At 42.7% G+C, this 27,092-nt stretch overlaps 1 protein-coding gene across 15 annotated transcripts in view; it reads right to left on the bottom strand.

Moving 5' to 3' along the window:
- Window positions 1-27,092, bottom strand: part of LOC137094954 (ryanodine receptor 1-like) — a 259,348-nt gene that overhangs the window by 133,808 nt on the left and 98,448 nt on the right. For 11 of the 15 annotated variants that reach the window (XM_067460970.1, XM_067460976.1, XM_067460973.1 and 8 more), the window contains 17 exons: window positions 26,051-26,146; window positions 24,391-24,509; window positions 22,204-22,337; window positions 21,665-21,906; window positions 19,151-19,343; window positions 16,245-16,461; window positions 14,180-14,284; window positions 13,866-13,969; window positions 13,260-13,343; window positions 11,623-11,782; window positions 10,139-10,286; window positions 9,795-10,000; window positions 9,497-9,671; window positions 8,444-8,652; window positions 5,775-6,154; window positions 2,195-2,327; window positions 996-1,156 (listed from right to left, as the gene is read on the bottom strand). In XM_067460970.1, coding sequence (XP_067317071.1) covers window positions 996-1,156; window positions 2,195-2,327; window positions 5,775-6,154; window positions 8,444-8,652; window positions 9,497-9,671; window positions 9,795-10,000; window positions 10,139-10,286; window positions 11,623-11,782; window positions 13,260-13,343; window positions 13,866-13,969; window positions 14,180-14,284; window positions 16,245-16,461; window positions 19,151-19,343; window positions 21,665-21,906; window positions 22,204-22,337; window positions 24,391-24,509; window positions 26,051-26,146 — 2,866 coding nt within the window. The remainder of the gene's footprint in view (window positions 1-995; window positions 1,157-2,194; window positions 2,328-5,774; window positions 6,155-8,443; window positions 8,653-9,496; window positions 9,672-9,794; window positions 10,001-10,138; window positions 10,287-11,622; window positions 11,783-13,259; window positions 13,344-13,865; window positions 13,970-14,179; window positions 14,285-16,244; window positions 16,462-19,150; window positions 19,344-21,664; window positions 21,907-22,203; window positions 22,338-24,390; window positions 24,510-26,050; window positions 26,147-27,092) is intronic. The other 4 variants (XM_067460971.1, XM_067460975.1, XM_067460982.1 and 1 more) reach the window with 1 other exon arrangement.

The following is a 27,092-nucleotide window of genomic DNA, read 5'->3' as shown; positions in this document are numbered from 1 at the left end:
TAAAGAACATCTCAATGCCTTCTCCCCAATTTAGGATGTATTTTAACTCCTGCCTACTTCCACTCATATCTGGAAGATCACAAGTTGTCCATACCTACTCTAGAGAACATCTCAAGTGCCTTCTCCCCAATTTAGGATGTATTTTAACTCCTGCCTACTTCCAGTCATATCTGGAAGGTCACAAGTTGTCCATACCTACTCTAGAGAACATCTCAAGTGCCTTCTCCCCAATTTAGGATGTATTTTAACTCCTGCCTACTTCCAGTCATATCTGGAAGGTCACAAGTTGTCCATACCTACTCTAGAGAACATCTCAGGTGCCTTCTCCCCAATTTAGGATGTATTTGAACTCCTGCCTACTTCCAGTCGTATCTGGATCGTCATAAGTTGTCCATACCTACTCTAGAGAACATCTCAAGTGCCTTCTCCCAATTTAGGATGTATTTTAACTCTTGCCTACTTCCAGTCGTATCTGGATCGTCATAAGTTGTCCATACCTACTCTAGAGAACATCTCAAGTGCCTTCTCCCAATTTAGGGTGTATTTTAACTCCTGCCTACTTCCAGTCGTATCTGGAAGGTCACAAGTTGTCCATACCTACTCTAGAGCACGTCTCAAGGGCCTTCTCCCCAGTTTAGGATTTATTTTAACTCCTGCTTACTTCGTCATATCTGGAAGATCACAAGTTGTCCATGCCTACCATAGAGCACATGTCAAGGGCCTTCCCCCAGTTTAGGATTTATTTTAACTCTTGCCTACTTCCAGTCATGCAAGATTTAGGTCTCAGAGACCAATTTCAAGAGCACCACAATGCCAAGTCAGGTTTTTTTTCAGTTACATCTGGAAAACGAAAAAAACCACACTTGCTCCAGAGTATGTCCCAAGTGTTCCCATTCCTGGTTAGGCCACATTTAAACTTTCTCCTTCGAGTTAAAGAAGACAGGCTTCACAGACCACACTCAAGAGATCCAGAATACAGCAGAACGGGCTCTCACCTGTCGTGGATGTTTCCCTTGTCGTCACCCATGGTTACTGTGACATTGCGCACTTTGGTGAGGTCAAAGTTCATATCGTATTGATGGTAGTCAGGTGTGACCCAGCCTACCCATACACAAGTGGGCTCCTGGCCTGCAAAGATCCGTACTGAGTAGTAATACTATGAGGATTGGAGGGAGAGAGAAAAAAAGTATTAATATCTTGTGGCATATGTCAGAAAAGAGATCTCTGCTCCCTATCAGACTCAGTTGTTCACAACTGGTTTATGATCCAAACTTGATAAACAAAACCATGTATATGATTTTTTTAAGGTGAAGCAAGATTTTTTTAAGCTATACATATTTCTCAGTTCAAACTGTGGGGGGAAAATGATACACCTGATACTTATCAGCGTCATCCTCTGAATGGGTTTGGTTAGATACTTCCTAACACACAACGGTAAAGTCTCTTCTGCTGTGTTTTTCAGTGTTTTATGAGTGATTGTCACTCATTGGCCTAATAGGTGTCTTGTGTCCAAATTTGGTGTCAATTCATATAGTGGTTTTTGAGTTATGTTAATCCCACAAACGAATATTACATTTTTGTTTATATAGATACTAGCCATCTTCTGCCACGCGTTGCTGTGGCCTTGTCTGAGTATATGTGTTTTGTGTGTGTATATATGCGTTTATGTGAGAGTATATATTTGTGTATATGTGTGTTCGTATGTATGTATGTATGCATATAAATATATGTGGTTGTATAAATGTGTGTGTATATATTTGTGTATTTGTGTGTTTATATGTGTACATGCATATTGTGTATATGTTGTGCTTGTCTATAAGCATATTTGTGGGTATATGTGTATATGCATGTGTATATGTATATGAGTGTGCAAGTATAAGTAAGTGTGTATATTGGTATATTTATGTGTGTTTGTGCATATATATACATGTGTGTATGAATGTGTGCATGTGTATATGTATATGAGTGTATGTGTATATGCATATATGGTGCAATTTTGGGGTTTTTAAGTCTGTTCCGCTGGGTGTGTGTGTGTGTTTAGGGGGGATGGACACTCTTTGGACTGTTAGGTGTATTGTGTCCAAATTTCATGTCAATTCTTCCAGTGGTTTTTGAGTTATACTAATCCCACAAACAAATATTACATTTTTATTTATATAGATTACACTAAGCCTTCCAAATAGCTCCCTAGTACCGTTGTGGTGTTGATGATGATCTCGGGATCATCTCGGTCATCTGGGACCACTTCTTCTTCCAGGCGGGGTACTGTGGGAACCACAGGCTGTGGGGTAAGTAAAGTGGTGGCCTTCTTGGCTTTGAACAGGAACCTGGAGAAAAGAATTCGTAAGGGGTCAGAAAGTGCACCTCATGCTCTATTGAAAGCAACTGGGTCTCAGTTTCTCTAATTCAGAATCAAGTGATTCTGGAAAGCTAAGCAGATGGATTAGGCCCAAAGGAGACCTTAAACTACTTATTTACCTGCTCTAGTGGACAGGAGCAGAAGCATTTTCACTATGTGTCTGGACCTTCATTTGAGGCCAGGGACCTTCATTTTAGTCCATTTTATGCTCAGAGAAGGCCTTTTTAGCACTCGGAAGTGAGCAGAAGTGACATCTTATTTCAAAAAAGGCCTTCTCTGAGCATAAAATGGACTAAAAGGTGGTCAAAATGCTTTCCACACTTCCTAGAGAGTATTTGGGGTCAGAGACTTACTCTTCCTAATTGTAGTACCAGCTTTCCTTGCCTCTAAGACAGTAGTTCCCCACCTTTTTTTTTTGACCAGGGACCACTTGACCAGGGAACACATTGACCACTCTCCAATATTAGTACCAAAGGGTTACGAATCAGTTTAGGTCAACTTTAGATTCAGTTTGGTTATCTGTGGTGCTGATTCAGAAATTTGCATTGGATAGACCACATCAGCTCTAGTTTCTGATGCAGAACATATGCCATCCAGTAGTTGCCATTTGCTCACCCACAGAAAACCATATTTAATAAGTCTCAGCACTATAGGAGGGTTTCACGAGACTAGTTGCTCATGTTGCGACAGTGTAGTAACAGTGAGGCTGCAGACCATATTTTGGTTCTTATTTATTTATTTATTTATTTGGTACGCTTATATACCGCTAATATCTCAGCCTATGCGGCGACTCATTGCGGTTTACAGCATATTTAAAACTACAATATTCCAATTTCAAATATAAAGTTAAAAATATAAAATACATACATATACATACATAAAAGTATTGGGCCACCAATACAGACCAGAACATCTCATAATTAAAGTCACAATCCAAATTCGTTGTCCGAGATTGCTAATCCATGATCAAAACATCATCAGGTCGGGTTAGCCGAAAACTTGCTGGAACATCCAGGTTTTCAGTTTTTTCCGAAATGCCATTAGCGAGGTGGCTGATCTTATTTCAGTAGGGAGGGCATTCCAAAGCCGCGGGGCCACCACAGAAAAGGCCCTATCTCTCGTACCCGCGAGCCGCACCTGTGAAGCAGGCGGGATGGAGAGAAGGGCCTCTCCCGAAGATCTTAGGGTCCTGGTGGGCTGATAGGGCGAGATGCGTTCGGATAGGTATGTAGGGCCAGAACCGTTTAGGGCTTTAAAGGTCAAAGCCAGCACTTTGAATTGGGCTCGGTAGCTAATCGGCAGCCAGTGGAGCTGGTACAGCAGAGGAGTTGTATGCTCCCTGCGCCCTGCTCCTGTTAATACCATGGCTGCCGCCCGTTGAACTAGTTGGAGCTTCCGGGCCGTCTTCAAAGGCAACCCCACGTAGAGAGCGTTGCAGTAGTCAAGGCGGGATGTAACCAGAGCGTGGACTACCGTGGCCAAGTCAGACTTCCCAAGGTACGGTCGCAGTTGGCGCACGAGTCTTAACTGTGCGAATGCTCCCCTGGTCACCGCCGAACCAGTGGTTCTTGCGGACCACTGGTGGTCCATGGACCACAGGTTGTGAAACACTGCTCTAAGACAACAAATGTTAGATCAACCATATAGGGTTGATCTACAAAAAGTCAACATTGACACTGACATACAACACTGCCTGAGCTCTGCGAGTGCAGCATTTTTCCGAATGAAGCAGAGAGCGTTTGAGGACCGGGACATCTGTAGAGATACCAAGGTGCTTGTTTATAAAGCTATTGTCCTCCCAACTCTGCTATATGCCTGCGAGACGTGGACTGTCTACAGACGTCACATGCAACTCCTAGAACGATTCCATCAGCATTGCCTCCGAAAAATCCTGCAAATCTCTTGGGAAGACAAGCGGACAAATGTCACCATGCTGGAAGGAGCAAAGACCACCAGCACTGAAGCGATGGTCCTCCGCCATCAACTGCACTAGACTGGTCATGTTGTCCGGATGCCCAAATATCACCGTCTTCCAAAGCAGTTGTTCTACTCTGAACTCAAGAATGGAAAATGGAAAGTTGGTGGGCAGGAAAAGAGATTTAAAGACGGGCTCAAAGCCAGCCTTAAAAACTCTGGCATAGACACTGAGAACTGGGAAGCCCTGGCCCTTGAACGCTCCAGCTGGAAGTCAGCTGTGACCAGCAGTGCTGTAGAATTTGAAGAGGCACGAATGGAGGGTGAAAGAGAGAAATGTGCCAAGAGGAAGGCGTGTCAAGCCAACCCCGACCAGGACCACCTCCCACCTGGAAACCAATGCCCTCATTGCGGGAGAACATGAGGATCAAGAATAGGGTTCCACAGTCACCTATGGACCCACCGCCAGTACACTGATCTTGAATGACAATCCTACTCGGACCACGAGGAATCGCCTAAGTAGGTAAGTATCAGTGATGCTGCAGACCATATTTTAGTTCTTGTGGACCACTGGTGGTCTACGGATCACAGGTTGGGAAGCACTGCTCTAAGACAACAACTAGATCAACCATATAGGGACTGTCAAGACACGTACCAGGCCTGGTACTCCTTGGACTAGGGTCCTTCTCTTCCAACTTAAGCCAGTTTCTTCCCACTTGGCCTGCTGTCATGTATCATGTTCTACAGTTGATGATGGTTGGTAGTGGCAGGCCTAGCAGTTGGTGATGGAAGGGTTAATGTAAGTCTTAGTTCTAAAGGGTTGAGTAATCTGTAAGTAAGAGTTCATGGAGCTAGCCTTGGGACTGATCTTTGGGAGAAAAGTATTTGTCTTATTTTGGTGGTAGGTGCTGCTGGTTTCCCCCCAGGTTTGTGGATTTTTGGTATCCTGACCTGTCTCCTGTACTCTTGGAACCTTAAATCTCTGGTCTGGCTTTTGACTACAGATTAGACACTTTATCCCTAGACTTTGCTCACTGAACTCTCAGCGTTTGACCACTGAAATGAACCTTTTGACTACAGTGTTATCTTGAACCTGCAACAGTGTTTGCTGTCAGTTTTGTTTTATATTCTGTGGCTGAGTGCTATCTTTATGTTTTATGTTTTGGACTATTAAAACAGCCAGAAAGTAAGTGCTGCTTTAATTAAATGGTTAAGCATAAACTAGATGTTTGGTTCATCTCTGCCTGAATACAGCAGAGCCCTGGTATCGTAACACCTGCTACAAGACAATCCATAGTCAAAAAAGCTAGTCTCCATGGAATGTTGCCCATAAAAATACTCTATGACACACATCTAAAGATCTTTCTCATGATGTGGGTTGTGTGCAGTAACTCCATGGGTCTTGCCCATTTTCTCCACATGGTCCCGAATTCTTTCCAGAGGACACCTGGTGCATGTAAAGGGAGAGATCCCACATATCTTTATCCCATGAGTCCCTCACCCTCGTTTCTTGCTTTTTTCTGTGGAGGCATCCTTATCGTTCTCAGCCTTGGGGGGCTCTTTGGGAGGCTCCTTGGGAGTGCCAGGTGGGGGAGGGCCTTGTTTCTCTTTCTCGGCCTCCTCGGCCTCTTTGCGGCTGGCAGTTTTCTTCAGCTGTTCAAACTCCGAATCCAGGTCAATGTCCTTGACCTCGTCTTCAGGGATGGTGAGGGCGTGGGTGAGAGGGGTGGTGCCAGCAGTGATTTTGAACTTCTCATGGAACTCCACTGGCATGCTAAGGCGCAGGAAGAGGAGCTCCACAATGGCATTCTGCGAGCCAAATGTCCGGTGCGTCAGTTTGAGACATGGTGGGTTGTCTACGGTGCCATCAATCCTTGACACCTGTAGAGGAAGGGGGAAAAGTTGGGGTGGATCAAGGTCAAAGCTTCACAACACTTCTGGAAAGTTGAGCCATGACTACATTCTTAGAAATTCTGGGGTTCTGTGGACATTCATCAGACGTTCTTATATATTAAGAGATCATTAACTCTAGATAAACTTCCTTGAAAGACTGCTTGCTCACTACTACTGATCTTTCTTTGAAAACACCAGACAGAAGAGCACTGGATACAAACTCTCAGAAGGCAGGAAGTTTGAAAAACCACTGTCCTAGATAGCAAGGGTTCTTCATTGCCTCATGAATATGCATCGCTCTGAATTAATTTCTCATCACAGGTGTCTTGCTCTTAACCACAGCACCCCCCCCCCCCACCACGACTACCCATTATCACACAGACCACTATTTGTTTGTCTGGCTCCATAAAAAGTAATCTCCTTTATTATCGAAGGCCCTGACCTCTCTTCACTGTGATGGACCCAAATTAATAAGAACATCAGCCCTAGCCTTGTCTTACTCCACTGCTGAGTATGCCAGCCCTGTTTGGCATAGGTCTGCCCATGCAAAACAGGTGAACATAGCATTGAATGAAACATGCAGAATAATCACAGGATGTCTTAAACCTACACCTATCCGAACGCATTTCCTACAAACCCACCAGGAACTTGAGATCGGAGGAGGAGGCCTTGCTCTCGATCCTGCAGGGACGAGAGACAGGGCCTTCTCTGTGGTGGCCCCTCGGCTGTGGAACTCCCTGCCTAGGGATATTAGATCAGCCCCCTCCCTCCTGACCTTTCGAAAAAGAGTAAAAACTTGGCTCTTTGAGCAAGCATTCCGAACCTTGGAATAAATAGACAAACTTGAATCGGAAAATGACCCAGGAATGGCCAAGACGATGGAACGGATGAGGATTTGAATGAGAGGGCATAGTGTTTACATTTTTATTATTCACTAGCCGTCCCCTGCCATGCGTTGCTGTGGCTCACATGGGGGTTCTGTGTGGGAGGTTTGGCCCAATTCTATCATTGGTGGGATTCAGAATGCTCTGTGATTGTAGGTGAACTATAAATCCCAGCAACTACATTTCCCAAATGACAAAATCAAAATTTTTGAGTGAAGGACATACATTGGGTTGTTAGGTGTCTTGTCTCCAAATTTGGTGTCAATTCATCCAGTGGTTTTTGAGTTCTGTTAATCCTACAAACGAACATTAAATTTTTATTTATATAGATTGTCTTTATGTTTAAATGTATTGTAATGTTTCTTTTTGCTTTATCAATGTATGTATTGTATGGCATCGAATTGTGCCGACTGTGCATGCCGCCCTGAGTCGCCTTTGGGCTGATATGGGCGGGATAGAAATAATGTAAATAAATAACAAATAATAAACTCTACAAGCTAGCTGGCACTGGCCCCCCGATGTGCGATGGGAAGTTGCTGCTAACTGACTGATTGTTCCTTGGACGATGACTTAAACTGGCGACTGTTGACGTTTGATTGTTTTATACTGTTTTATACTGTTTTTACTGTTTTATTGCTATATTGTTATTTAAACTGTATATTTATGTTTTGGTTGTGAGCACCATGGGGTGCCGGTTTGTTAGCCACCCTGAGTCCCTCTGCGGAGGTTGTGAGCTTGATTTAAACTCCAAGGTCATCCAGAGTCCGACATCAAATCTATTGTTTTCCACCAAGCTATTCCTTGCAAATATCTTTCTAAGTCAGGGGTCCTCAAACTTTTTAAACAGAGGGCCAGATCACAGTCCCTCAAACTGTTGGGAGGGCCGGATTATAATGTGAAAAAAAACATGAATCAATTCCTATGCATACTGCACATATCTTATTTGTAGTGCAAAAAAAAACCCTTAAAAACAATACAATAATTAAAATGAAGAACAATTTTAACAAATATAAACTTATTTGCATTTCAGTGGGAAGTGTGGGCCTGCTTTTGGCTGATGAGATAGGGTTGTTGTTGTTGTTGTTGTTGTTGTGTGCTTTCAAGTCATTAACTTCAAGTGCTCTTCAAGTGCTTTCAACTTAGGTTGACCCTGAGCGAGGGCCGGGTAAATGACCTTGGAGGGCCGTATCCGGCCCCGGGACCTTAGTTCGAGGACCCCTGTTCTAGATCTTTCCATAGAACCACCACTTTTTCTTATTCTCAGAGCTCCGCTCTGTGGTGATGTTCACCTCCTTCTAGTCTCTTTTTCTCTTTCACACACAAACTTTCCACACAGGCATCAGGAGCCACTCTACTATGTCATATTTTACAGGGGAACGCCTCCTCTATTTACCTCGTAATGCTGATGTTCTGTCGGCACCAGGGAAAACTGTGGCAGGCTCTTGCTGAACCACATGGTGATGTCCCGCTTCATGTTGATGGCGAAGGGCTCAAAGCCCTCCTGTAAGCCACAAATGGTGAAGTAGCGGAGGCTGCTGACATCCTGGCCCAAGTTGAGACGGCCAACCTGGGACAAGCCCAAGCTGCATACTGGGATAAAGCCTGCAAATGACCAAAAAGAGAGAGAATAGGAGATGAGTCTTCCGTTTGCCTTAAATTCCCAGTTACGTTCTGCTAGAGCCCTTCGATCTTGCTACACGTCATGTATCATGTTCTGCTGTTAATGGTGGTTGGTGGTGGCAGGCCTAGCAGTTGGTGATGGAAGGGTTAATGTAAATCTTAGTTCCAAAGGGTTGAGTATTCTGTAAGTAAGAGTTCATGGGTGAAAGCAATTAAGGGTGGAGGTATGGTGGGTGTTTCTAGATATAAGGAGCTAGCCTTGGGACTGATCTTTGGGAGAAAAGTGTTTTATCTTGGTGGTAGATGCTGCTGGTTTTCCCCCAGGTTTGTGGATCTTCAGTGTCCTGACCTGTCTCCTGAACCTTTGCAATCCTGGAACCTTGAATCTTTAGACTGGCTTTTGACTACGGTATAGACTCTTGATCCCTGGACTTTGTTTACTGAATTCTCAGCGTTTGACCACTGGACTGGACATTTTGACCACGGAACCTGCAACAGTGTTTCCTGTTTTTGTTTTGTATTCTGTGGCTGAGTGCAATCTTTTTTTTATATTTTGGACTATTAAAACAACCAGAAAGTAAGTACTGTTTGAATTAGATTGTTTAGTACAAACTGGTGGTTTGGTTCATCTCTGCCTAAATATTGGCAGAGCCTTGGCAACATGACACTACACTTGTTCTTTTCTAGAGCACTCCATAGTCTTTGCAGTCAGTGATGGAACCCATGCATTCCCACACCTGGGCATCCCTTATTTGCTTTTATCCTCACACATCCAATGTTATGATGGTTGGGGTGAGGGACCCCAACTGTATCCTCAACAGCTTACCATCTCCAATCTCAATGTCTTTAAAGGCCAGCTCTGATCCAGAATCACTGATCAGCATCTCCCCATTGAGCGTGAACATGATGTTGTTGTCGATGAGATCGATCATGCAGCCAACCACGTCGCCTGGTTGCCAGGGGCGGCCAAAAGGCTCACTACCTATGTGCCAGCGCTGACCCTAAAAGGCAGGAAAGACAAAGAGGTACATCAAAGAGCAAGAATTAAGGGAGTTGGTCAGTGAAGTGGGAATATGGGGTTTTAGCTCATCCAAGGTGCTTCTAGGATGTGTAATGAGACTTACCCGATGTCCGTTGAAGACATAACCAAGCTCATCTGCTCCCAGCTCCACGTCAGGACGCACATTTGGTCGTGCCCAGCCCACACGCATCTCACCAGTGGTGACCGCCTCGAACTCAAAGTACCATTTCCCGGATTTTATTGCATAGAACTGTTCAGCGCGGAAAATGCGGACCTTTTCTGACCGACTTTTGGTCAGATCTTGACCTGCTTTGGAACACAGAAAGAAGGGTGGGTGAAAAACATGGAGGCAACTTCTGTGGGCCTGGGGACCCACAACAAACTCTTCCTGGAGACTATTTCTAAAAATAGGGTGTCACTATCAAAAAGAAGCAGAAGGGTACTTACTGGTTTCCTGATCTGGTGGCTCAATGTTGTAGCCATAGCCAATGAGCGTGCGCACCGCTTCACGCAAGCTGTCCCGGTTTGTTTTCTTGGTCCGTTCATCTAACAGGCTGTAGGGCACTAGGCGGGGGTTGCGTTTGTTTTTTATGTCCTACGGCAGCAACGAAAAAATATCTTTTGTAAGGTAGCTAATAGATATGTGCAATCCATGGTTCTAAATGGTTCTAAAGTACTTACAAAACACTGTAGAAGCAAAGCACCAGCACCCCCTAGTTTTCACCACGAGAACTTTAGTTTTGTAAGTACTTTAGAACCATTTAGAACCATGGATTGCACATGCCTAGTAGCTAAACTGAGTACACCTGGCTAGAAAACAGACAGAAACAGTGGAAGGACCTCACAACCTCTGAGGATGCTTGCCATAGATGCAGGTGAAACGTCAGGAGAGAATGCTTCTAGAACATGGCCATATATCCCGAAAAAACTACAACAACTCAGTGGAAGGATCTCCTTCTGTGCTAAGCCACAAGATCTCTCTCCTGTGCTTCATTGGTGTAACATAATAATAATAATAACAATAATAATAGTTAAAGGTAAAGGTTTTCCCCTGACATTAAGTCCAGTCATGTCTGACTCTGGGGGTTGGTGCTCATCTCCATTTCTAATCTGAAGAGCCGGCGTTGTCTGTAGACACTTCCAAGGTCATGTGGCCGGTATGACTGCATGGAGCACTGTTACCTTCCTGCCAGAGTGGTACCTATTGATCTACTCACATTTGCATGTTTCTGAACTGCTAGGTTGGCAGAAGCTGGGGCTAACAGCAGGAGCTCATGCTGCTCTTTGGATTCGAACCCACGACCTTTGGGTTAGCAAGTTCAGCAGCTCAGCGGTTTAAGCCACTGAGCCACCGGGGGCTCCAATAATAATAATAATAATTATTATTATTATTATTATTATTATTTATACCCCACAACCATCTTCTGGAGGGACTTGGGGCGGCTCAAAAGCACTCGAGGTGCAAACACGCAAAATACAAACAATGGAAAGACAGTAACACAAAGCAATAACAACTAACATAAACATCATAAAAAACCCTTAGTCAAGATCAGTAAAATGCAACAATAGCTGCAAAACAAAACAAACTGCAATCAATATCCGTCTCATAAAGTGCACCGTGACATAATGTCTAGGTCCTTGAATTTCTGAACATGGTCAAAGGCTTGTCTAAAAAAGCTATGTCTTCAATTGTATATGGGAGGCTTGGAAAATGGGGGACAGTCTTATTTCTCTGAAGAGGACATTCCAAAGCCGGGGGGCCACCACTGAGAAGGCCCTCTCTCTTGTTCCTACCAACCGCACTTGAGACGGAGGCGCATCTCCTCTTCTGTTACACAGAAGACTGCAGATTGTGGCTTCTAGCCTTCATACAAAGAACCTCATCAACACCAATCTCATGTCAAATGTTACCTCTCTCTGGAATCCCTCACCTGCACCATACTATAGGTCCACCCCTGTTGGACACGATCCCTTGCCCAGACATTGTGCCCATTCTCAGCCAGTTTGTCCACCAAAGTATTTTGGGCTGGAGTCAGCTTGATGTGGTTGAGATCCAATGGTGCAGGTTTATAGCCATTTGACATCATGTACCTGTCAATGGAAAGCACAAAATCAGGAACTGATTACAGAGGCAAGGACTCAGTATCCTGGCTGTACTTTCAAAAGCCCGCTGCAAGTGATACGCTCAGAGCTCTGGCAAGAGTACTATATATATACTTGAGTATAAGCCTAGTTTTTCAGCTCTTTTGTTTAGGCTGAAAAAGTCAGCCTCGGCTTATACTCAAGTCAAAGTTATTTATTATTTTACTCTGTTGTTGTTATTATTATATTTATTATTTTCTATTTATTATTATTATTATTATTTGAAACACAACAAGATGAGTCCACAGCAGACACTGCTGGCTGTTGAATTGGATCACATGTCGGACACTTCACAAATGTCTAGGACTGTGTGATGTATCGGCGAATAATGCGTGCATATCCCAGTAGGGTGGCCTTTTGCAGCTGGAAGATGGTAATTTTGTCAGCGACGATTGTGTTTAAGTGCAGGCCAAGGTCTTTAGGCACTGCACCCAGTGTGCCAATCACCACTGGGACCACCTTTACTGGTTTGTGCCAGAGTATTTGCAGTTCGATATTTAAATCCTCATATCGTGTCAGCTTTTCCAGTTGTTTCTCTTCAATCCTGCTGTCACCTGGGATTGCGACATCAATTATCCATACTTTGTTTTTTAACACGATTGTGAGGTCAGGAGTATTATGCTCCAAAACTCTGTCTGTCTGAATCCGGAAGTCCCAGAGGAGTTTGCCGTGTTCATTCTCTATTATTATTATTATTATTATTATTATTATTATTATTACTACTACTACTACTACTACTAGCCCGTCCCCTGCCATGTGCTGCTGTGGCGCAGTCTATGTATATGTGTTTTGTGGCCATGGTCTAGAGGCATTCTCTCCTGACGTTTCACCTGCATCCATGGCAAGCATCCTCAGAGGTAGTGAGGTATGTTGGAAGTAGGAAAATGGGTCCAACAGACCTCACTACCTCTGAGGATGCCTGCCATAGATGCAAGTGAAACATCAGGAGAAAATGCCTCTAGAACATGGCCATATAGCCCAGAAAACCTACAACAACCCAGTGATTCCGGCCATGAAAGCCTTCGACAATATATGTGTTTTGTGTGTATATAATATATGCATATATGTCTATATATGTGGTTTTGTGCATGCATTGTCATGTTTTTGGTTGGATTTTTTTGCTTTTTAAGTCCATTCCGCTGTGTTTTTCAGGGTTTTTGGTCACTTGTTGGCCTGATAAGTGTATTGTGTCCAAATTTTGGGTCAATTTGACCAGTGGTTTTTGAGTTATGTTAATCCCACAAAGTAACATTACATTTTTATTTATATAGATGCTGATGATGATGCTGATGCTGATGATGACTATTATTATCTGTATAGTTGGAGAAGACTACCTTGCTGGTCCTATCTGGGAAAATCACTACACCCTGTTGCATACAGATAAGAATTTTGGGGTCTGCAGGTTGACGGGAGTCGTGTCACTTACGTTTTGGGAAGCTTTGTTTTCTTGAGGTTCTCTTCAGCCTTCTCATCTGCCATCCCCACATGGCAGCCCAGAGCAAGTAGAGTCCTGGAGAAGGCAGAGGGCTAATTAGATAACATTCCTTAACTCGAGTCAAAATCTTCTCCTCTCATTCCTTCACTAGACAGCTATTAATCAGTGATGATACAAACCATTCATCTGGAAAAGGCCGGATCTGATCTAAGGATTTTTAAAATTTTGGTTCAATTTCTCTGTATGCTATATTTCTGAAGAAAGAATTGGCAAAACCACTCTGCGTATTCCTTCCCAAAGGAAACACTACAAAATCCATGTGGTTGCAATAAAGCAACATGCAAATATTTACAATAAATAAGGAGCTGCATACTGTCTTAATGTGTGCCATGATTCAGACACAGTGGGATTCAGAGACCTCTCAAACAAATCTGGTAAAAGCTCCCAAAGTCCCCGGTCAGTATGTCTACTGTCAATGCAGATGGGGAATTGCACAGGTTGTAGTTTGAAAAAAAGTTGACTTTCCCCCAGGAGTGCTCAAAATATAGTGAATAGTGAACCAGCTTTGATTTCACCAGATTCCCATGGCCAACTCACTTGAGTGTCTCTCCTGACATCTGCAGATTGTAGTTGCGTTCTGGCTCAGGCAAGCTGTGGAAATCTAGCAAACACGGATGTAAGCGCCTGTTGTCATCCCGGATCTGAAAATGGCCAAAGGAATACAACATGCAGTTTAAATGTATCTGTCAAAGTCCTAACTCACTCATAAGAGGTTAAAATTCAGAAATCTAACTCTGGTTGAGTCAACTCAATAGATTTGAAGGAAGTGGCATTTTTGCAGACTCAATACCAAAGTAGAGGAAAGGATCGGTGGGTCCCAAATGTCCCATTGCTGACCAGGAAACACTCACAGATCCATAAGTCCATCCTTGTTCAATGCGGGTCAGGGCCCAAAGTTCATGGATGTTCTCTGCCAATTTCTCCCGGATCCGCTCAAGATGTGGGGGTAAGACAATCTGTGGAGAAGATAAAGACAGTAGTAGAGGTATCTCCGTGACCCAAAAAAGGAAAGGCAAAGGGAGAGGATGTTCTCATACAATAGTGCAACTGTTGAAGAATTATCTAGCCATCAATGCAACCCTTTACAACAGGGGTCCTCAAACTACGACCCAAGGGTCGGATATGGCCCTAGCAGAGCACCATAGCAGAGCACCTGATGAACCAGCCTGGACACAGCATATTATTTGAGAACACAGAAATGCTGGACCACACCAACAACCACCATGTCAGACTACACAGAGAAGCCATTGAAATCCACAAGCATGTGGACAATTTCAACAGAAAGGAAGAGACCATGAAAATGAACAAAATCTGGCTACCAGTATTAAAAAACTCTAAAATTACAACAGCAAAACAGCAGAGAGGAAACAACCAGGCACATCTTAACACCTCTCAACAGAACGTTTTCCCAGGCTCAGCCAGGCCTTCAAATGCTAATGAAGGTGGTCAGCTGAAACATTCACACCTAGCTTCAGCAGAGAGCTCTTTGCCCCACCCTGGTCATTCCACAGATATATAAACCCATTGTCCTACTTCCAACAGACCTCACTACCTCTGAGGATGCTTGCCATAGATGCAGGCGAAACGTCAGGAGAAATGCCTCTAGAACATGGCCCTATAGCCCGAAAAAAACTACAAGAACCTAGTGATTCCAGCCATGAAAGTCTTCAACAATACATCTTTCGATTTTATTACAAAAGTCTGGATTTTGTCTTTGAACTTTGATGAACCCGACCTTGGAATACTTTGTTCCTGCTTATCTTCCCACCTAATTGGATTTATCTATTCCCTTAAAGTGTTTTTTTTTTTACCTTGCTGCTTTTCCTTATCTTCAATTAAAAAGGATTTTTTCCTACTCAATGTGTGGTGTTTTAAAGTCAGAGGGTTATTGCTGTTCTGGAGTGTAACAATTGGGTTTCTCCTGTAGGGTCTGAAGACCAAATTCCTGAAGGGGGCCCAGAGCACCCATTCTCTAGGGAACTGTCTCCTGAGGATGAATTGTCAGGTGCAGAGGTTAATGAGCCAGGAGATAGAAGACAAAACTTCTATAAACTTAGGATGAATTCCTAAGCTCGCAGAAAGTCATTGTGCTTATTAGAGAAGAGGCCCTTATCTGGTTGTAAAGGTAAACAAAATAATTTCTTGACAGTTTATGAGACAAGAAAAGCTTTATATGAGCGGGGAAAAGATTTTAGATTAGTTTGGACAACACTGGAGTTTAAACAACATCTTGCATCAAGCCTTTGCCAAGGGAATTTCTAGTTTTGTGTTTTAAGTACACCAAGTTCCTGTTTCCAAGACTAAAGGATTATTCTGGAGTTTTGTGCATTGGATTTCCACGCTGTCTTGCTTACCTGCATTTTGCATCCTTGAATTTTGTATTTTACTTTTGTACCTTGAAGTTAATGAACTATTTCACATCTCTGGGATGTTTTTATCATTTTTATTACTTTGCTTTTATAGATTCTTCAATAAACTGCTTGCTGATTTTATTGAACTGGTGTGGTAGTTAAATACAGACGTGTTTCTGTTCTGGAATACAACACTGTTTTTCATGTATAATTGTTTTTTTTTTGTAACCAGTCTCTCAGTTTATGGAGCAGGTGTTGAGCGTATAGCTTTGAGGTGATGTTAAGTAAGCTGATTGGGAAGTAGTTTTCTGGGTCGTTTCTACCACCTTTATTGTAGATTTGAAATATAATGCTCATTTTCCACCCATATGGCATTTGTCCTGAGTGATTTATGCTGCTAAAGAGGCTTCAAATCTTGCAAAGAAATCCCGAGAGTAGGGTCACTTGACTGCCAACACAAGGCACCAAACACTAGCAAGAAGAAATAACAACACCATCTTTCATTGCTCCCAAACGTATCTCCAAAGGCAGCATGACCATGTTAAAAGACCCTGAGCCACTTTACCTGGATGGTATCCACAGGGTATGGAGTGAAGGCAGTGTGGGACAAAGACTGTGTAGGGCCCAAAAGATTTCGGACCCCGTTGAAGTCATGCTTGTACTCCTTGATGGGCTCCACACGCATCTTCTCACGCGGGAGGAGGGCCTCGTAACATGGAGCGTAGCCTGGAGGAGGCAGGAACTTGAAGTCCCCATGACGCCCTCCCAAGAGGAACCGCACCCTGACAAAGGGGAGAAAAAAGAGAAAATTCAGTGCTGTGCCCTTCCCAGTGGGAAAGGAACCCAGATACTTATATTGCAAGGCACTTTTGTGGGTCTCTTAATGAAAAAGCAGCCTAGAAGTATTCATACAGATAAATAAATAAGATCATTCTCATTAAAAAATGAAAGTACAGTAGACTTTTGCTTATCTGACCTAAACGGGCCGGCAGAACACTGGATAAGTGAAAATCTTGGATAATAAGGAGGGATTAAAGAAAAACCTATTAAACGTCAAATTACGCTATTATTTTACAAATTAAGCACCAAAACATCAAGTTTTACAGCAAATCAACAGAGAAATCAGTTTATAATGATAACATTGTGTAGTAATTACTATAATGGTTCTGGCCCAATTTACTTGTCCAAACGTTATCTCCCTTATGAACCATCTAGGACTTTAAGAACGTCCGGGGAGGCCCTGCTCTCGATCCTGCCCTCATCACAAGTATGTTTGGCGGGGACGAGAGACAGGGCCTTCTTTGTGGTGGCCCCTCGGCTAAGGAACGCCCTCCCTAAGGAGATTAGATCGGCTCCCTCACTCTTTAATGTTTCGGAGACAAGTTAAGACATGGTTATATGAGCAAGCGTTTACAAATGCAGAGTAACTAACATAGGAAAATGGAATCACTTGACAATGGAACTTGGACAACGTTATTTAACTAGGAGACACTGATGATAATGATGTTGGTTTTTATTGTTTTTATTGCTGCTATTGTGGTTTTATACTGTTTTAATGTTCAATTTGTATTTTGTTGTTATGCGTACCGACTTGTAAACCGCCTTGAGTCGCCGATAAGGCTGAGAAAGGCTGTATACAAGTATCGCAAATAAATAAATACATACATACATACATACATAAAATATATGAATTTAGCACCAAAACATTGCAATGTATTGAAACAGCAATGGATCCTGGTGGGAGGCAGACTGCGTTGGATAATACCGTTGGATAATACAGAACATTGGATGAGTGAAGGTTGGATAAGCGAGACTACTGTATTACAATCAGTGATAGGAACTGAATTCATCAATAAGTTATGTATGAATTGTCTTGATGTTGATTTTGTGATTGTGTTTTTTTGGGGGGGGGGAGATAGGACACGGGCACTAGTATGATAAAATGGCACATCACATAAAGCTATAAAGAAAAGGTGGTGATTTGGTAGGTTCACATGCCTAATATATCAGTGCGCTGCAAGAAAACATGTTTCTCAGATAGTGCTACTATTTAATATTTCTCAAAGAAGTCGGAATTTTCTACAATATAACTAAAAATAGAAGAAACTTATAAAAAGAAGAAAACCATGGGTTGCTGTGTCCCAGTCGGTGTATATGTGTTTTGTGTGTGTGTGTATATTTGTGTATATATGTATATATGTCGTTTTGCTCATGCACTGTAATGTATTTTTAATTTTTGGGTTTTTAAGTCTCTTTTGCTGTGGTTTTCAGTGTTTTTATGAGTGATGGTCACTCGTTGGCCTGATAGGTATATTGTGTCCAAATTTGGTGTCAATTCGTCCAGTGGTTTTTGAGTTATGTTAATCCCACAAATGAACGTTACATTTTTATTTATATAGATAGACTAGCCACCCCCTGCCACGTGTTGCTGTGGCCCAGTCTTGTGACCTGGAAAATAAAGTAATGAGAAAGTGTTGGTTTCTAATGTATGTAATTTCTTTATGCTTGTGGGTAAACAGTATTTGATTACGTTTTCTTGCCCCGATGAAGGGAGTTGGACTGGATGGCCTTACGTATTTTCTGTTGGTCTTGGGAGTTCTGTGTTGGAAGTTTGCCCCAATGCAGTAGTTGGTGGAGTTCAGAATGCTCTTTGATTGTAGGTGAACTATAAATCCCAGCAACTACTAATCCCAAATGTCAAGGTCTATCTCCCCCAAACTGCACCTGTGTTTATATTTGGGTATATGGAGTATTCGTGCCAAGTTTGGTCCAGATCTATCATTATTTGAGTCCACAGTGCTCTCTAGATGTAGGTGAACTACAACTCCAAAACTCAAGGTCAATGCCCACCAAACCCTTCTAATGTTTTCTGTTGGTCATAAGAGTTCTGTGTGCCAAGTTTGGTTCAATTCCATCGTTGATGGAGTTCATAATGCTCTTTAATTATAGGTGAACTATAAATCCCAGTAACTACAACTCTCAAATGACAAAAACGTATTTTTTTTTCAGTAATGGCCACTTCTTGTGTTGTGAGACGTTTCGTTGCCAAATTTGGTGTGATTTCGTTCATTGGTTCTTTTGTTTTTAAGGTACTCATTACGAACACAGCATTTTTATATATATAGATTGTGTGTGTGTTTATGTGTATATGTGTGTTTGCGTATATATATGTGGTTTTGTAATATAATTTTTTTTGCTTTTAAGTCCTTTCTGCTGTGTTTTTCAGTGTTTTTATGAGTGATGGTCACTCACTGGCCAGATAGATGTCTTGTGTCCAAATTTGGTGTCAATTTGTCCAGTGGTTTTTGATTTATATAGATGAGGAGCTACTGCAGCAAAGCTAGGAGATTATGGGAAGAGCAAGCCCAAAAAGGAACTTTTCCTAGCTCAGAAACGCATGTTTACTCAGAGATAAGGGTGAACTGATTTTTGTAAGTCATATTTTTTTTATGCCAACCCAGTTGCACTTACTTGATGCCTGCAGAAAAGCTGACCACAGGGAAGAAGAGCCCGTCCAAGTTGAAGTTCTCAAACATGCCCTGGACAGGGAAGCCATTGATGCGGAAGGAGATGCTGGGCACGCTCAGATCGAGGCAACAGCTCACCACATCATCTGCTCCCAGCGTGTGCTGCCCAGGTGATGTTACTGGTCGAGCCACACGGCCTGAATGGAGGCAGCAGAAGATATTAAAAATGCAGCATGAAGAGGAAAGACCCTTCCCAAGGCCCATGCATTGATATAATGATATTCAAGCATGCATATTGATAATAATTTCAAAATAGACCAAAACTGGCAGCAGGCTCTGATGGCTGTTTCCATCACTTTGTAATTTTAATTGGAGTGGTGGGGACGGAATCTTTATGAGTTATTACTATTATATTTATTTACTAGCTGTACCCACCACGCGTTGTTGTGGCCAACCTTCCCTCCCTCTTTCTCCCCTTCCTTCCCTCTTTCCTTCCTTTCCTCTTTTTCTTTCCCTATTTCTCTTCTTTCTTCCATCTCTACCTGTTTCTTTCCTTCCTTTCTTTGCTCTTTGGTTACATCCTTCCTTCTCTCCTTCCTTCCTTCCTTCCTTCCTTCCTTCCTTCCTTCCTTCCTTCCTTCCCTATCTTTTGTTCCTTCTTTCCTTTCTTCCCTCTCTTTTTCCTTTCACTTTTTTATTTCCTTCTCTCCTTCCTTGCTTCTCTTCCTTCCTTCCTTCCTTCCTTCCTTCCTTCCTTCCTTCCTTTCTTTCTTTCTTTCCTTCTTTTCTCTCCCTCCCTCCTCTCTTTCTTTCCTTCCCTTTTCCCTCCTTCATTCCTTCTCTCATTACTTCTTGACTGTCCCATTTAATATTGTATTTATATCTTACATAGAAAGAAGGAAAGGAAGAAGGAAGGAGGGAGGGATAGGAAGGAAGGAAAAAGAAAGAAAGGGAAGGAAGGAAAAGAAAGAAGGAGGGACAGGAAGGAAGGAAGGAAGGAAGGAAGGAAGGAAGGAAGGGAAGGAAGGAAGTAGGGAAAGGAAGGAGGGGATGAAGAAAGGAGGGAGGGGAGGAAATGAAGGGGAAGGAAATGAAGGGAAAGAAGGAGGAAAGGAAGGGATGGAGGAAGGAAAGGAAGGAAAGGAAGAGGGAAGGAAGGACAGGAAGGAAGGGAAGGAGGGAAAGAAGGAAAAGAAAGAAGGAGGGACAGGAAAGAAGGAAGGAAGGAAGGAAGGAAGGGAAGGAGAATGAAGGAAGAAGGAAGAAAGAAAGAACGAAGGAAGGAGGGAAAGGAAGGAGGGGAGGAAGGAGGAAAGGAGGGAGGGAAGGAAATGAAGGGGAAGGAAATGAAGGGAAAGAAAGCAGAAAGGAAGAGGGGGAGGAAAAAAAGGAAAGGAAGAAGGAAGGAGGGACAGGAAGGAAGGGAAGGAGGGAAAGAAGGAAAGGAAGGAGAAGGAAGGAAGAAAAGGAAAGAAAGGGAAGGAAGGAAAGGGAGGAAAGAAGGGAAGGGAGTGAGGGAGAGAAGGAAGGCCCTTCACTCAAGCACGGTTGACCTTCCTCGCCTCCTCCTCCTCCTCCTCCCCTTCTTCCTAGTCTGGGGGCTCCGCTGCGGCCGCTGCCACTCATCCGCCCCTTCCTCTTCCAACAGGGAAAGGACATACATTGGGTTGATAGGTATATCGTGTCCAAATTTGGTGTCAATTCCCCCAGTGGTTTTTGAGTTCTGTTAATCCCACAAACGAACATTACATTTTTATTTATATAGATATCCTAGAAGAAACTAAAAGTGGCTAACAATATTTTAAAAAGGTAAAATCTTGTATGTTTAGGACACAAATGAGGTCTGCTACCATTGATCTATAACAGTCTTTCTCCAGGTCTGTGTAGAACACGAAAGCCTCATTTAATTAAATCTATTTGGGCTCTATTAATCTCACTCTTTTTTTCCCTTCCTACTTACGGGGGCCACTGTGGCATAATGGGTAAAACCGTTGAACTCTTGAATCTGCTGATCTAAAGGTTGGCAGTTCAAAGCCATGGGTTGGAGTGACCTCCCGATGTTAGCCCTAGCTCCTGCCAACCTAGCAGTTCGAAAACATGCAAATGTGAGTAGATCAATAGGTACCACTTTCCAGGAAGGTAATAAAGGCACCCATGCAGCATGCAGGCAACATGACCAGGTGTCTACAGGCTCCTTGGCTTGGAAATGGAACAAGAGCACCTCCCCATGGCCAGAGTTGAGCAACTACTCCAGAAGCCGGAAATGAAAGGGGAAGCCTTTACCTTTGTTCTGTGTATTTGTGCGCCATTGTTATTCTACTGTATTAAAGATATTGAATGTCTGCTTATCTGTGTATGTTGTAATCCACTCTGAGTCCCCTCGTGGAGATAGAGTGGAATATAAATCAAGTGTTGTTGTTGTTGTTGTTGTTATTTTGCCACTTTGGTCAAAGGAAACAGTTCCATGCAAGAATCATGCAAACATACATATATGAGCCACACGATTCAGGTTCCCTACCTGACCAGAGGTGCAAGCCGTCAAAGCCGAAGGAGTAGAGGTCGTCTCCCACGCCATTGCCTCCCCAGCCTTCTCCACCCCCAGGATAGGGGCTGTAGCCTTCGGCCATGGCCCAGCCCACTCTCAGGTGCGTGGACTGTGCAGACATAAATGGCTCCACGTAATCCACAATCAACTCATAGTACCACTTCTTATACTGGGTGGAGCCTTCGTGAGTTCCCAAGAAGACATTGGGACGCATGCTGTTGGAAACAGGAGAGAGACGCGGAGGTGGACAAGCCCGAAAATTACAAATAGAACACAAACCAATTAAAAACATCAGATAAAATATAAAAACAACCACAATTGTAAACAACATCAAAACAATATGGCTGAGAAAAAGAACATAAATAGGATGGCTGGCCATGTTTTTTAATGAAACCATAAGTTCTTAGGAAGCCCAATTCCACCTTCAGCATTGACTCTTTTGCTTTTTGTTTTCTCCTCACTACAGCAGAATTACAACATATGTAAATGCCAAAATATAGCAACATGCTAACCTGGTGACATAGTTGATCAGTTTGGTCTGCAAAAGCAGGTCCCTCCCTGGAAGCAAGTTTTCAGTGATGAGATTTTGGTTGGAACGGACAGCAACACCGTTGCAGACGCACAGAGAGCAGAGGACGTCCAGGACCTGTCAAGATGGGAGGGTGAAATAATTTAAGATTAAGTATGGATGGCCACACCATTGCAAAATGCACATCTGTGAACCCCAGTGTGCTTTGAGTGTTACCACAGAAAAAACACCAGCATCTTCAACAACCAAAAAGACATGTTCAGTTGAGTTGAATTTATGTTTTACATGTGTCAACAAGATTGGAGTCTGTTGCTCAGCAGGTTAGCCTTACTTTACTTACTTAGATGATCCCTCATTGTCTGTGGATGATGGCCCTCCAAGTGTTGTGTCTTGGCGGTGGATATGTAGGTGGTTATGGAGCCCTATTCTTCATCCGCATATTTTTCAACCATGAGGGCATCGGTTTCCAGGTGGAAGGCAGTCCTGGTCAGGGTCGGCTTGACATGCCTTCCTCTTGGCACATTTCTCCCTTTCATCCTCCATTCATGCCTGTCCGAATTCCACAGCACTGCTGGTCACAGTTGACCTCCAGTTAGAGCACTCAAGAGCCAGGGTTTACCAGTTCTCGGTGTCTATGCCACAGTTTTTAAGGTTAGCTTTGATCCCATCTTTAAATCTCTTTTCCTGTCTACGAACATTCTGTTTTCTGTTCTCGAGTTGGGAGTAGAGTAACTGCTTTGTGAGACAGTGATCGGGCATTCGGACAACGTGGCCATTCCAGCGGAGTTGATGGCAGAGAATAATCGCTTCAGTGCTGGTGGTCTTTGCTTCTTCCAGCACGCTGACATTTGTCTGCTTGCCTTCCTAAGAGATTTGCAGGTTTTTTCGGAGGCAGCACTGATGGAATCATTCCAGGAGTTGCATGTGACGTCTGTAGACAGTCCATGTTTCGCAGGCGTATAGCAGGGTTGGGAAGACAATACCTTTATAAACAAGCACCTTGGTATCCCTATGGATGTCCCAGTTATCAAACACTCTCTGCTTCATTCGGAAAAATGTTGCACTCACAGAGCTCAGGCAGAGTTGTATTTTAGTGCCAATGTTGACTTTTGTGGAGAGGTGGCTGCCAAGGGAGTGGAAATGGTCAACATTTTCTAATGTTACACTATTAAGCTGTATTTCTGACATTGCAGAGGGATTGGCTAGTGACTGCTGGAAGAGTACTTTGGTTTTCTCAATGTTCAATGACAGGCCGAGCTTCTCATATGCTTCTGCAAAGGTGTTTAGAGTGGCTTGTAGGACTTCTTCTCAATGTGCACAGATGACATTGTCATCAGCATACTGGAGTTCTATATTATATATACACACACACACATACCGTATATACTCGAGTATAAGCCCACCCGAATATAAGCTGAGGCACCTAATTTTACCACAAAAACTGGGAAAACGTATTGACTTGAGTATAAGCTGAGGGTGGGAAATGCAGCAGATACTGGTCAATTTCAAAATAAAAATAGATACCAATAAAATTACATTAATTGAGGCATCAGTAGGTTAAATGTTTTTGAATATTTACATAAAACTGTAATATAAGACTGTCCAACTCTGATTGAACCATTATTCTAGCCTTCTTCAATGTAAATGTGCTTACGTAGCCTTCTAATAATAATAAAGAGAGCAAAATAATAAATGTAGTAACAATATTAAATAGAGTACAATAATAAATGTAATAATAATAGGGAGTAAAATAAATGTAATAAAAATAATAGAGTAAAATAATGTAAATGTAATAATATCAATAATAATAGAGTAAAATAATAAATGTAATAATAGAGTAATAAAATAAATATAATAAAAATACTAATAACAGAGTAAAATAATAGATATCCTTGGCTCGAGTATAAGCCGAAGGGAGCTTTTACAGCCTAAAAAAAGGGGCTGAAAAACTAGGCTTATACTCGAGTATATACAGTATATGTATCTACACACACATATATATACTATATAACTATATATATAACTATAACTATAGGTTAGTCCATGTTTTTCGCACTCCCCACATCCACTCAGCTCTCTCTTGCTGACACAAAGGCTCTCATCACATTATTTACACCTATTGCATGTCTCTTTGGAAAGGATCCACTAGAGTATGGCTAATTTAACATACCTTATGATTGCGTCCATGTTTGTCCAGTAGTGAGATGATGGACTTGATGTGGTTCTCCTGGATGATATTTAGCACTTCGGGGCTTTCAATCAACACACAGTACAGAACCTCCAAGATACCTGGTGAACAAGAGCAAGGAAAAATGGGTATTGGTGTGAGTTACATATACAGCTCCCACAACATGCAAAGGAAGATAAAGAAGGGAAACGGGACTCTGGAACCGGGCACGTTGAATCCAGTATCAATACTACTTTGCTAGCTTTCCATTATACTATAACACTTTGTATAACTTTCTGTAAGGAAACTAAAGGAAGCAAAAGAAATTGCAAGGCAGGTCTAGATACTTCTAGGAACTGTTTGAGAAACATATTAGCTGGTAGGTCAGCCAAAAAAAGACACTCGTACAATTATCCACATTCTAGCTACCACTGAGCCATGAAATTTATTTATTTATTTATTTATTTAAAACATTTATATTCCGCCCTTCTCACCCCGAAGGGGACTTAGCGCAGAGCACAGCATATATATGTATGTTTCCACAAACCGCCCCATCACTTTTTCGCCCATGTCCAGCATTATTTTTAATTTTAATTACATTTGGCCTACCAATAGATTTTAAAGCGTGTTGTCCTATTGATAATGCTTATGTTGTTGTTTTATTGTTTTGTTGTTTCTAAATTGCTTGTATTATTGTTGTTATTGCTTGTATTGTTATATTTTGGGCTCGGCCTCATGTAAGCCGCACCGAGTCCCTTGGAGAGATGGTAGCGGGGTATAAATAAAGTGTTGTTGTTGTTGTTGTTATTATTATTATTATATGCAGCAAACATTCAATGCTTGGACATGAACTCATATACGCATACATAAACATTAAAAACATTTGTTTCAATATTAAAATACACCATTTAAAACCGTCCTAGTCATCTACGTCAAATCTAATTGTGGGTTGTTGTAGGTTTTTTCGGGCTATATGGCCATGGTCTAGAGGCATTTTCTCCTGACGTTTCGCCTGCATCTATGGCAAGCATCCTCAGAGGTAGTGAGGTCTATTGGAACTAGGGAAAAGGGTTTATATATCTATGGAATGACCAGGGTGAGACAAAGGACTCTTGTCTGCTGGAGCTAGGTGTGAATGTTTCAACTGACCACCTTGATTAGCATATAATGGCCTGACTGTGCCTGGAAGAAACTTTTGTTGAGAGGTGATTAGATGTCCTTGTTTGTTTCCTCTCTGTTGTTGTGCTGTTGCACTCTCACAACCACCATGTCAGACTACACAGAGAAGCCATTGAAATCCACAAGCATGTGGACAATTTCAACAGAAAGGAGGAAACAATGAAAATGAACAAAATCGGGCTACCAGTATTAAAAAACTTTAAAATTGCAACAGCACAACAGCAGTAGTCTATCCTAGATGTAATGAGAGTGTGGACCACCGTGGACAAGTCTGACTTCCCAAGTCTGAAATTCCCTGCATGACTTCAGGCAGCCCCACACTCTTTCTCTCTCTTTGTGGATAACCTATCTTTCAAGGTTGCTATTGCGGATCAAGTGAGATGGGGAAGGAGAGCCATATATGCTCCTTCATTGGAGGAAAAGCAGGATATAAGTGTAATAAATCAATTTTTAAACTAAAAACATAAAATAAAACCCTGCTCACCAGAGGAGGCTTCCAGTCGATCCAGCTTGCTGACCAGCCAGTCCAGATTGTTGGAGAAAAGAGCACAATTGGCACGGTTCCCACGGATCAGGGAGGCTATGGAGCAGGACAAAAAAGAGAAAGGGAGGGGGTTATTGTGGCTATTCCCTGGTCTGTCACTGGCATAAAAGTACTGTATAGGATTTTCCTAAAGAGTAGAGACATCACACTGGCAACAAAGATCCGCCTAGTCAAAGCCATGGTATTCCCTGTAGTAACCTATAGTAACGGATGTGAGAGCTGGATCTTAGGGAAGGCTGAGCAAAGGAAGATCGATGCTTTTGAGCTGTGGTGCTGGAGGAAAGTGCTGAGAGTGCCTTGGACTGCGAGAAGATCCAACCAGTCCATCCTCCAGGAAATAAAGCCCGACTGCTCATTGGAGGGAAGGAGACTAGAGACAAAGCTGAAGTACTTTGGCCACATCATGAGGAGACAGCAAAGCCTAGAGAAGACAATTATGCTGGGGAAGGTGGAAGGTAAAAGGAAGAGGGGCCGACCAAGGGCAAGATGGATGGATGGCATCCTTGAAGTGACTGGACTGACCTTGAGGGAGCTGGGGGTGGTGACGGCCGACAGGGAGCTCTGGCGTGGGCTGGTCCATGAGGTCACGAAGAGTCGGAGACGACTGAACGAATGAACAACAAGCACAACAAAGTCACTACAGCTCTGGGAATCCCCTTACCAGCATGGTCCCTGGGACTTATCAAGCTTTGTTTACAAAGCTTTGTTTACAAAGTTGAGTGCTCAGGGGTCTGTGAGAATTCCAACCCAATCTAAGTTGATTCAGAATGAGAAATTAACCATTCTCTCTACCCCAGTTTTTAGTTCAAAACACCTCACTGACTGGGTTGCTGTGAGTTTTCCGGGCTGTATGGCCATATTCCAGAAGCATTCTTTCCTGATATTTCACCTGCACCTATGGCAGGCATCCTCGGGGGTTGTAAGGTCTGGGCAAGTGAGGTTTATAGATCTATGGAATAATGTCCAGAGTGGGAGAAAGAAC

Source organism: Anolis sagrei, chromosome X (assembly GCF_037176765.1).
Source record: "Anolis sagrei isolate rAnoSag1 chromosome X, rAnoSag1.mat, whole genome shotgun sequence".
Classification (NCBI taxonomy): Eukaryota; Metazoa; Chordata; class Lepidosauria; order Squamata; family Dactyloidae; genus Anolis; species Anolis sagrei.
This window is presented reverse-complemented; position numbering and strand designations above follow the sequence as displayed.